The sequence below is a fragment of the Mastomys coucha genome, unplaced genomic scaffold (genome assembly GCF_008632895.1).
Source record: "Mastomys coucha isolate ucsf_1 unplaced genomic scaffold, UCSF_Mcou_1 pScaffold13, whole genome shotgun sequence".
In the NCBI taxonomy this organism is placed as follows: domain Eukaryota; kingdom Metazoa; phylum Chordata; class Mammalia; order Rodentia; family Muridae; genus Mastomys; species Mastomys coucha.
In genome coordinates, this window is record NW_022196895.1 from 45,926,736 (window position 1) to 45,938,359 (window position 11,624).

At 46.4% G+C, this 11,624-nt stretch overlaps 1 protein-coding gene across 1 annotated transcript in view; it reads left to right on the plus strand.

Annotated features, from left to right (window-relative positions):
- Positions 1-571: 571 nt before the first annotated feature.
- The window catches only part of Tnfaip8 (TNF alpha induced protein 8), a 115,300-nt gene continuing 104,247 nt past the window's right edge, over positions 572-11,624 (plus strand). The window contains exon 1 of the mRNA XM_031365663.1: positions 572-719. Within this exon, the coding sequence (XP_031221523.1) occupies position 719 (1 nt within the window). The 5' untranslated portion in view covers positions 572-718. The remainder of the gene's footprint in view (positions 720-11,624) is intronic.

Consider the following 11,624-nt stretch of genomic DNA (forward strand, 5'->3'; position numbering starts at 1 on the left):
GAGAGGGAGGGAGAAAAGTGGAAAAGAAGCAGGATCCAGAGACTTCTGCAGATCACTAGTCACATACATGGGTTATGCGTCAGTCATGGTGCAAAAGAGCGTGGCCCTATTTGACCACATCAACTACAAAGGTAATTTCATTTATGCAAAGAAGCTGAGAGATCGCTCAAGCAGATTTTGACTGCCAGCTACCAAAGTTTGTGCCTCGTTGCCGGGTGACCTTCCATACTGCCTGCCCTGAATAATACCGTCCTGCGCCGACCACTGTGTACTGGGGTCCTTTGGAGGTGCTGATCCAGCTGCTTGGCTTCCAGTTCCCTGGCCACACGGCCTTGTCTCTGCCTCCAGATCCCGCCCTAATAGGTGGCCTTTGCTTTCCCTCCGGCCTAGCAGCTCAGCCCCTCCCCACTGCTCCTACGGCTGAGTTCCAGCCCCGGCCACGCCCCCTTCCCATCATGCCACGCCCCCAGACCTCCTCTCTGCTTGGTCCAGCAGTCCGGCCCCGCCCCTAGTCCGCCTCCCAGCTCCGCCCTGGCACACAGGACCCGCCCCTGTCTCCTCCTGGCCCCGCCCCAGGTGCGCGCTCCACTTCTCCCGCGCTGGGGCCCGCCTGGGGTTTTAGGGGTCCGAGATCCGCGAGTGGTCCAACTCCCAGGAAAAAGTCTTGCGGGACCGCCCCGCTCTTCACTCGTCCCGGCGCCGCCGCGCCCTTCCTCCGAGTAAGTGCCTCCCTCCCAGGAATGGAGCTTAGGGGTTGTGGGAGTCCAAAAAGAAAAAAAAAAAGTAATGCTAAAACCAGACACAATTTGGGGAACTCTCAAAGTGCTCGTGGGGACGTGCTTTGCAGTTCACCCAGAGTTTCAGCCGTGAGAGTGGGTGCGAATGGGGAGTGGAAGTGGGCGTGAGTGTGTAGGAGCGCGCTGCTCGGAAAGTCCCGGAGTTTTAACGTGTCCGCGCCACCCTATGGATCCCAGTTCCGCTGCTGGCAATCTGCCGCTGGGGAGAGACCTCCTCCTGCTCCTGCGTTGAGCCCCCTCTCCCCGTCCTTTCTTTTCTTCTCTGAACTCCGCTCTGGCTAAGTGTACTATCCTCTGGGTAACCAAGCTCACGCGCCAAAGCAAGGGTTGCCTGTGTTGTTCAGGATGCCCCCAGATAGCAGACTGAGATGCTGGTCTGAGATTGTTGTCCAGTCCTGCGTTGTAAATGGGCAGCGAGCAGAGTTTTGCTTTAAAATCCTCCTGCGAAGAAAGTTGTGTGTGTGGTATGCGTTTCTGTTTGTCCCGTGTGCTTACCGGTGGCGCCGAACTTCCAGCACCTGCTGGGAGAACACCTGATGAGTTTCCCAGGGCCTGGTGACCCGGGACTGCTGATAGGCGGTTTCAAGACCAGTCTGATCAAACGACTTGGCCACCTAAAAGATGTTCATTGACTCAGCATTACCATGTTTCTAAACCTATTGATTTCCAAACACACAGTACTGGCAACTGTAGTTTACAGCTCAGTGTTGAAATAGCAACGTTCTTGGGTTGCTTAAGTCTGAAAGTTTCATCCTAAAGTAAGTTAGTTTTATTGAGGAGTGGGCATCAGTACACTCGCTGCAAAGGGTATATTTCTACATGAAACGATACCTCGACCAGTTTGCTGCATCCAAACAGCCTTATTGTGCTTGAGTTCCTGAGTTCCTGTCTAGTTATAATTTCTGGTTCTCCTACTGTTCAGATTTTTCTCGCTGTGTGTTTGCTGTTGAAGTCGAATTCCCATGAAACTAACTTATTCCACATCTTTGTTGAAAATCCCCTTAGATGCTGGTAGGGAAAGACACTTTGAATACAAATTATTTACCGAGGTGCACGGCTAACAGAACTTTGTAGTTGCAGAAAAGAAAGAACTCTTTAACAGGATGGCTTTTAAGAAGCCGTTGTGCTTTGGTGGCTGCAAGTTAAGAGCTGATAAATCACTTTAAGTGCGGCTTATCACAGTGGATATTTTTATCATGCACTGAATCCTGTATTACACAAAGGTGTTTTCACACTGTTTTAATGAAGAGAACATTATACTTTGTAGTGTAAACATATGACTCCATTTCTGTTTAAGAAAAGAAATAATTATCACACTTAATTAAACACCTGGAAACACTTATTGCCACCTTCTAATTAGATCTGTCACAGGGAGTTAAGTCAACGACTTATTGCTAATATTCTAGGTAGTAATATAATTATATTTTCTTTGGTCTTTGGGATGCTGTCCCTCCATGCAGATTAATGTCTTCCTCCTCTACCCACCACCATTGGAGGTTTTTTGCCTGTAAACTGGGTAAATAAAGTTTAGGGAAGAAGATTGGCTCCCATATCCCTGTAAAATGTGAGTAGTTTATTTAGGTAATATATGTTCTAGTTGTAGATTTTTTTAAAGCTCTTACATGGGTCTAGATTTCCTGGCTTAAGACTCATTAATGTATCCTCAAATATTTTACCAAAAGCGTAGGCACTATCTTCATTCATGGCCTTCGTTCTCATGAGTTCTCGCTTACTGAGAAAAGGGGTCGTGTGAGTTGGAAATCTTATTCTTGTAGTTTCTTTCTGAACTAGTTTGCTTCCTGTTGTTGTGACACCATGACCAACAGCAACTAGCTGGAGGGAAGGAGGAGTTTTTAGGTCGCCCACCCCCGAGGGAAGTTGAGGCAGGCACTGAAGGCCAGTAAGCATGGAGAGACAGCGCTTACTGTTGGGGGACGGCTTTGCGCTGTCAGTGTCCAGATGCTGATTTCCATGCCCAGACATCTAGTTGCAATCCAGATGTTGGCATGGTCAAGCATGCTGTGTTGTTGGTCTCGATGCATGTTATGCATGGTCCCAATGTTATGTGAAAATTATTCTTCTATCGCCTCTCATTGATCAATAAAGAGCTGATCAACCAAGCGGCTGGGCAGCCAATGGGTTCCAAGGACAGAGTCAGGGGAGGAGATTTGGTGAGAAGGAGATGGACCAGGAGAAGTCGCCATGAGGGCTCAATGAGAGAGCAGCCATGGGGAGGGCACGCGTGGAACAGAGTGAGCCAGGGTAAGACTCAGATTACAGGACCACGTGGTGGGGAAGTAGCTAAGCTAGCATAGTAGGGTTAGAATCCGTGAGGATCTGCTGAGCTTAGTGCTTTCAGCTTGTTGTTACTAAAAACATCAGGTCTATGTGTCATTTATTCAGGAGCGAAAATGGGCTTGTGCTGGTGTAGAAACACTCTACAGTTATTTGGGAGCCAAGAGGGTCAAAGACCCCCCTGCCCTCCCTCCCAAGAATTACTTTTACAGATTACTAGGTTGGTCTCCATGTCTCGCTCAGCTTGGTTTTGTATGTCACCTGGGATCACCTGCTCAGGGGTGGTACTGCCCACAGCAATCATTAATCAAGAAAATACCACACAGACTTGCCTATAGACCGATCTAATGGAAGCTAGTCCTCAGCTGAGGTTCCTTCTTCTCGGGTGACTCTCTTGTTGTGTGTCAGCCTGACCAAATCTAACCAGCATGCTTTTCTTTTGTGCTCATAGTGTTAGCTGTAGTCTCTGCCTAGGTTATGAGGGCAGACCGTGCTGAGACCCTACTAAATAGAATGGCAGCCGCCGAGCTCAGAGTGTTTTAGGAGGTCAGCCCTTTTGCATTTATCGTTCTGTTGAAATCAGAGGAAAGGGTATGGGGAGAGAAGTGATTGCATCTGAGCCATGCTCATTAGGAAATGTCCAGTAGGGGGAGGGGCAGATTTCTAAGGGACACTTCCAGTAGTAAATCCTTGAGGTTGTATGGGACATTGTGTCAGGCACAGCACCGGTCATCCACAGTGCTGGGGTTAGCTGCACTTGGAAGCAACACAACTTTTTCTGGGGGATTTCATTCACACTGAGATTTGAGTTTTGCTCCCCCCTTAGCAGAACGGCCCATTCTGCATCTTCTCAGTTTTGTATGGTAGGCATTGAAAGGACCTAAAGTTACCTAAAGTAACTGAAGCACCTAAAGATAACCTAAAGGAAACTTGCAGGAGTTAGGGGAGAGATAGCAAGGACAGAGACAAGCCTCCTGTGTTCTCCAGGACAGGAAGAAAGGCCAGGAGGCATGCGGAAACATGGGGAGTGTTAACTCAATGCCAGTTCTGAGGGCACTGACTTAGGCAGCGAGGACCCACACAGACCAAACTCAGATTTTTTAGGGATCTACGTCTGATACAGAAACGAAGAGGGAAGATGCAAGTGGTGCCCGGCCAGAGTAGCTTTTATCACCTTGTGGATCCGTCCCTTACAGTGCCCACATCCTGCATTTAATACCGAAAGCATACAGAAAAAAGTGTCACCAACACCCCAAAGCTTGTCTGAACTACTTAGCAACTCGTAGTACTTCCCTGTAGCTGAGAGTTAATTTCATTTCCTGATATCCCATATCTGGTTTTGGTGGACTGCAGTTTTTAGACTTTTCTTCTTTGGTGTCACTGTCCAACAGTTGGAAATGAATATTTCATGGGGGAGGGGAAGGAGAGAAAGGGAATACTTTGCCGCAAGATGTAAATGAAAAATAATTCCCAGTGGAGGTCGGTTCGTTTCTATTCTTTATTTTGACCCGAAGATACAGAGATGAGTTAAAAAATAGAGGGTGGGTGATTCTAGGTCAGTCAAGAGGCACTTAACAAACCACTTCTCAGTGGTCTTAGACCACAACGTTTAGGGGCACGCAGATGTGGAGATATCCAGTTCCTCAGTCTAGCATGTTGGAAGTGAATGTCCTACATTCTCACAACAGCATTAAATGAGCTCTGAGTGTATGGCTGGTAGTTCAGAGCCAAGTCTTGTTTATCTAATGGCCTGGAAGGCTGGTAACTCACACAGAGAAGGACCCCAGTAAGAAGGCATCCTTGAGGGTAACTAGGTTGAAGCAAAGTGAACTAAAGTTTTCTGTGTTTCATAAAGAAATGTATCTACTTAGGATACTTAAAAAACATTCTCAAAATAATTTTATTCCTCTGATTATGATTAGGAAATGTGATGGTTGTATATGCTTGTAATGGTTGTATATGGTTGTAAATGTGTTGTATATGCTTGGCCCAGTGAGTGACACTATTAGGAGGTGTGGCCTTGTTGCAGCAGGTGTGTTGCTGTGGGTGTGGGCTTAAGACCCTCATCCTAGCTGCCTGGAAGCCAGTCTTCCACTAGCAGCCTTCAGATGAAGATGTAGAACTCTCAGCTCTGCCTGCACTATGCCTGCCTGGATGCTACCATGTTGCCATGTTGATGATAATGGACTGAGCCTCTGAACCTGTAAGCCAGCCCCAATTAACTGTTGTCCTTCATAAGACTTGCCTTGGTCATGGTGTCTGTTCACAGCAGTAAAACCCTAACTAAGACAGGAACTATATCCTGCACAGTTTGCCTGATGTCTGTTTTAGATAAGCAATGACAGAAGAGCAATACATCTCTGATTCTATACTATTTTCTTTCCTTAAACATTTGTGGCAAGTGGGGACATTACTCGAGAAAAGTATTTGAAAGTGTCCCCGTCTCAGGTAGTAATTGGGCAGACCCTCTCCTGCCATTTCAGAGGACAGCTGCTTTTTTTGTAGAAGCAAGGGTTCATGGTCCTGGAGGAAAGCTGCTGAGGTTCACAAGCAGCTGTGAAGATGCTGTGGGCCACCATGGTTGGCTTCAGAGCATCTCCCTTTTCAGTGAGATCAGGGGCTGCAGAAACAAACACTTGTGGTTTCTATCAAGGTGACTAAGGATGGGCTGATCGCCACCAAAAGGAGTATCCAAGGGGAGGAGGGATCGGAACGCGCCAATTCAGGACTGCCTCAAACCAGTGTAGAAACTAATCTTAGGCTCTCTTTGGTAACGGGAGAGCATTAGGTTCAGATTTTCCCGTGTTTGTTTCATGGGCGACGAGAGTAAGGATGGCTGGTTTAGTCAGGAGGAGCTTGGTCAGGGTAACTCTACGGGAGTCAGCTGCTCGTGTCTCAGCCACCACAAGGCTTTGAACAGTTGACATCAGCTCTCTGAGCCTGCTTTCTCAAAGTCAGTGACAGTATTTGTGTTATATGATATACTGGATGGACTCGGCAAAAGTATTTTAAGGTATTCCATTAGTGGTAGACTTACATCAGTTAGCAAATTGGTCTCCTTTCAGGAGGATGGTGGCGATCCTGGGCCACAGTAATGTAGAAAAGGGTAGCGGTGAATTGTTTTGAATGTGCTTATGGCGTGGATTATTTTTCTCTAACCAAACCAGAGGAGCCCAGAGAGCAGAGTGAATGCAGCAGAGTTTCAGTGAGTAGTCCCTGCTTCGAGGTTACGTGATTCTAGGAGGGTAATGCCTCTGCTGGATGAGCCAGCACAGGGCTGCTTAGTTTGTGTCTCAGCACAAGGAGCTCTGGTGCCCATTAAGCCTCTCTCTACACGTGACAGTGCTTTTAAGACCTGTCATAATCAAGCTACGAAGAGTGAGCTGGCCTCTCGCCCCTCCCATGTTCCAAACAGGTATTGGAGGCAGAGCAGCCAACACAGACATTGCGAGGAACTCAGCCTAAGTGCGAGCTCCATGAAGCAAAGGGCAGGGAAGTCCGTGCCCTTCTGGGAACACAGCATTGGGCAAGGCACACAGTATGTGACTGGATATTCGAAAGGAGCCAGCCGGGGCACAGTGGTGACGCACACCTTTAATCCCAGAACTTGGGAGGCAGAGGCAGGTGGATTTCTGAGGCCAGCCTGGTCTACAGAGTGAGTTCCAGGACAGCCAGGGCTACACAGAGAAACCCTGTGTCGAAAAACCAAAAAAAAGAAAGAAAGAAAGAAAGAAAGGAGCCAAAGAGTAGAAGGTAGCTTAAACAGCCATATCTGGCACTTATTCTGGCTGGCTGATTCATTTAGTAAAGCCCTACCAACTCCCAAATCCTTATTGATTGATTGATTGGTTGATTGATTGATTGATTGAGTCATGGTCCCTACCTGGTCCTGGCTATCCTGGAGCTCACTATGTAGATCAGACTGTCCTTGAACGCCCAAGTCCTTCTTCCTTCCTTCTTTCCTCCCTCCTTCCTTCCCTCCCTCCCCCCCTTCTCTCCCTCCGTCCCTACCTCCCTCCCTCCCTCCCTCCCTGGAGCTCACTGTGTAGACCAGCCTGTCCTTGAACTCATGTATTCTCCTGTGCGTGCATTCAGAGAGGATTAAGGGTATATGCCACCCTGTTCCGTTGATTTAATTATTTTTAAAAATGAGATTTGGAGGTCTTTGAGAGACCGCTGAAAGGTTAAGAGCACTTATTGTTCATACAGAGGATCAGTGTTTGGTTCCCAGCACCCCCTCTGGGTGGCTCACAGCCACCTGTAACTCAAACTCCAGAGGGATCTGATACCTCTGACCTCTGCTTCCTGCACTCACATGTACGCATACGTACCCTCACACCTGTACATGCACATAGTTTTAAAAGCATCTCTTATTTTTGTTTTTTGAGGCAGGGAAAACTCAGGTAGGTCCACCTGCCTCTTCCTCCTGAGTGCTGGGACTAAAGTTGTTCATCACCACAACTGGCTTTCTAAAAAATCTTACAACATGGCCTTCAACAACAATGGCAGATGCAGAGGTATGTATGGTACAGAACCTTGCTCCACTGAGGCTTTCTTGCCTTGGGCTGTCCAGCCAACTGAGATCAGAGTCCAGCACACACACACACACACACACACACACACACACACATACACACACACACACACACCACGAAATGCCATGGCCTTATGGGAAAAAGTGTGCCAGCAACAATGTTGGCAACAGATTTTCGAAGTTCAAGACATACTTTGGTGACTCAGACCTTCAAGAAATAAGTCCAGCACCCGACTACACCACAAAGGGATCAGGAAACAGATTTATTTTCTCATCTCTATCTAAAACCATGAGATGGTTTTTCTGGGAAATGGCTGGTGTTTGATTAAATAACCATGTCATCACCTTAGTGTAGACAGGCCCCCAGTGACTCACAGGGTGTACCTGGGAGTCGCCTGAGCCCAGACTTCCTTAGCTTCTAGAGATGGCCTTTGTTTACACATGCTTAGCCTCTCTGCTCCTTCCGCTTTTATGGCCTGAGACATCTGACAGGACCCAAAGACAAGCTGCTGTTACTCACCACTCAGGAAACTCTGTATCAGGAGAGAACTTCTAGAAGAGGCAGCAAGGAAGTCCCTGCCTGGTGTACTCGCTGCCTTCCCAACAGGAAGCCTCTACCCTGGTGGGTAGATCTGGCATTTTCTAGGAAGCTGAAAAGGTGAATGTGTCCACAGTGTGTCGGAAGCTCTAGCTCCTGGCCTGACAACATGTCACTCACTTTGAAAACTTGACGTTAAAGGTGAATGTTCTTGGGTTCTGTTACCAGGGTAGACCTGGGAATCTGTGTTTCTACTCTCTCTCTGCTCTACCCTACCCTTCATTTCCTGGGAGCTAAGGATAGCAAAAATAGAACCTCGAGCCCATGAGAGCTGTTTTCATGTTCTGTTGGAGAAAACTTATTTTGACAGCAGATACCTGCTGTGATTTGTGTGCGTGTGTGTATATATGGCTGTATATGCATGTGTATATATATAATATGTGCATATTATATATATCATATTTATAAATATAGATTGCTGTATGTACATGTGTATATATGTATGTATATATATATATATGTCTGTGTGTGTGTATTGCTATATGTGCATGTGCATGTGTGTGTTTTATATATTCTTTTGCACGTATATGTATTCCTGTATGTGAATGTGGGTTGGTGGCACGGACCTGTGTGCATGTCCGTGTAGAGGCCAGAGATTGATGTCATAACTCTTTCCCCACTCTCTTCAGTTTAGAGACAGGCTATCTCTTTGAACCTGAAGTTCACAGATTTGACTAGACTGCCTGTCTAGTGAGGTTGAGGCATCTGCTGCCATCTCCACCACTACCAGGACACCCACCTGTCCCCCTAGAACTTCGATTACAGATGCATGCTGCCAAAATGGGGACCCAAACTTGGGTCTTCCTGTTTACCCAGCAAGTGCTTCCCACCAAACCTTCTCCTCAGCCTGGCATTGTTTGTTTTCTCTGCATAGAGTGGCTTTAGAGCTGAAAGAACATTGAAATGAATTGCGTACAATGAATGAAAAAAGTCACCTTAAGAAATCACAAAGTTCAGCCAGGTGGTGGTGCACGCCTTTAATCCCAGCACTTGGGAGGCAGAAGCGGTCGGATTTCTGAGTTTGAGGCCAGCCTGGTCTACAGAGTGAGTTCCAGGACAGCCAGGGTTACACAGAGAAACCCTGTCCACAAAAAAAAAAAAAAAAAAAAAAAAAAAAAAAAAAAAAAAAGAAATCACAAAGTTCAAGTAGGTCCTCACTGGATTGGAAAATGTTAACAATAAGGACTCACAGTGGTACCCCACAAAGAGATCCAAGTTTGACATCCATGGAGGGTCACACAAGAGGATCTGCTCAGAATTCAGTAGCTGAATTAGTGCTGTCAGAATTGGGTGTCGTTCAGATGGGGTGTTGATGGTGTGGGTTTGCTGTGTGGCTGGCCTATCAGAATTGGGTGTCTTTTAGATGGGGTGCTGATGGTGTGTGTTTGCTGTGTGGCTGGCTTGTGGCCCTTGAAGGTGCTTTATAGAGTGCTGATCTGGGATGGCACCCTTCTTTCAAGCACAACCTGAGACTCTGAGCTGCCAAGTGACCCATTTTCCTTAGCCTAGGCCTGTTGCACTGCCCTGAGGTCCTGGAACCTCCAGGAATAACCTGTCTTGTTCTCACATTTCCTCTTTGATTGTGCAAGAGTAGGTAACTGGATAGAGACCATTTTTTTCCTTCGAAGCCATCTTGTTGTGACTTCTACTTTTCTCTCCCCTTCCCTGAATTTTGCATTGTGTTAGTGCCTGAGAACCCCTGTCCTTGTGCTGAATTCTGGTTCTTTTTAAATTTTTCATTCTAACACAGTCATGGAAAGTATGACTAATGAAGGCTTGCTTGCTCCTGATGCTAGTACCAAGTTTAGTTGGTCCACTGCTTTTGCCGTCTAACTTTAAATATTTGATTAGGTACTAGCAAGCGTGAAGACTGGTGAATTTTGAGTCCAGCCACTGTCCTCTGGGTTTGCTGGCTCAGATTCAGTAGACTAGGCCTCCCTGCCTCGCCATTTGAGGGGTGAACAGATGGAGGAATGGGCATTGGCTTTGGAGACAGATGGCAGGAGCAGAGAATTAATCACCTTCTGCCTGATGCATGATACATGCACATTCTCTCCAAAAACTGTCCCTGTAATAAACCTTAAAGTTCTTTTCCCTTTTACGGCTTCTTGTTAGTAGGTGTCCAGTCATGGTAGGCCTAGACTTGTTTCTGGGGCTGTCAGAATACTGGTGAATTAGTCTAAGATCAAGATATCATCGGTTTGGCTTCTCCTGGGGTCTCTTTCCATGCCTAGCAGATGGCCACCTTCCCTCTGTGTCCTGCTGTGAATGTCTCTGGTGTCTGTCCCTCTTATTAGGCACCAATCACGTTGGATTAGGGCTTTCCCCTTATGACTTCATTTACCCCTATTTATCTCTTTACTGAAAAGGACTGTGTCCATATATGGTCACATTGAGAGTTTGGGCTTTGATATAAAAAATTTAGAGGGACACACTTCTGCCCACAGTAATCTAGGTTTATAGAAATTCAAAGAAGAGAAAGTTTTTTTTTTTTCTTTCTCATTTATTGACTTACTCTGGGAGGGCGTGTGCATACACGTGATCTCGTGTCATGACACATGTGGCAGTCAGAGAACAACTTATGGGAATTGGTCTTTCATCCACCATGTGGGCCTCAGGGATTAAACTTGGGTTGTCAGGCTTGGTGACAAATGCCCTTACCTGAAGAACCATCTTCTGGCTCCAGAAAGAAATTGGATTTTTGCTTTTGTTTTTATTTTTAATTTACTTACTCATTTGATGTATTTGGATCCTGTCATTCTTATTGTTGACTCAGGTGTACATCTGGTATGTTTTTGTTCTTTAAATTTGAATTTTTTTCTTTTAGTTTCTTTGTGTGACCATGTGTGATCATGTGTATGTAGATATTTATATGCATACACGTGAGTGCGTGTATATATGTAGAGGCCAGAGGTTGATGTCAGAGAGGTTGATGTCAGATGTTCTGGTCTTGCTTTTGAACTTGTTTATATAATTAGGGTCTCTCAGTGAATGTGGAGTACAGTGATTCTGACCTGTCTCAGCCTCCCCAGTGCCAAGGGTACCCCTGGCTTTTTCTTTTTCTGTACAGACAGCTTCTGGGCATGTGAATAGACTCAGGTCCTCATTCTTGCCTGGCAAGCTCTTTACCAACTGAGCCATCTCTTCAGGCCCATGAAGAATTTTCTTCAATAGTTCTGTAGTTGAGATCTGCTAGCCATGGATCATGTCTGTGCACCTGCCTGGTGTCTCTGTGTGTCATTTCCTCTTTTTAGAAGGACACCAAGCACACTGGGAAAGGGTCAGTCCTACTAAAGCCTTGCTGTAGCTGACCTAGTTCTGTAACAGTTCTGTCTTTAGATATAGTCATGCTCTGAGAGACGACGGTTCAGCATACAGATTTTGGAGAGAGAGAGAGAGA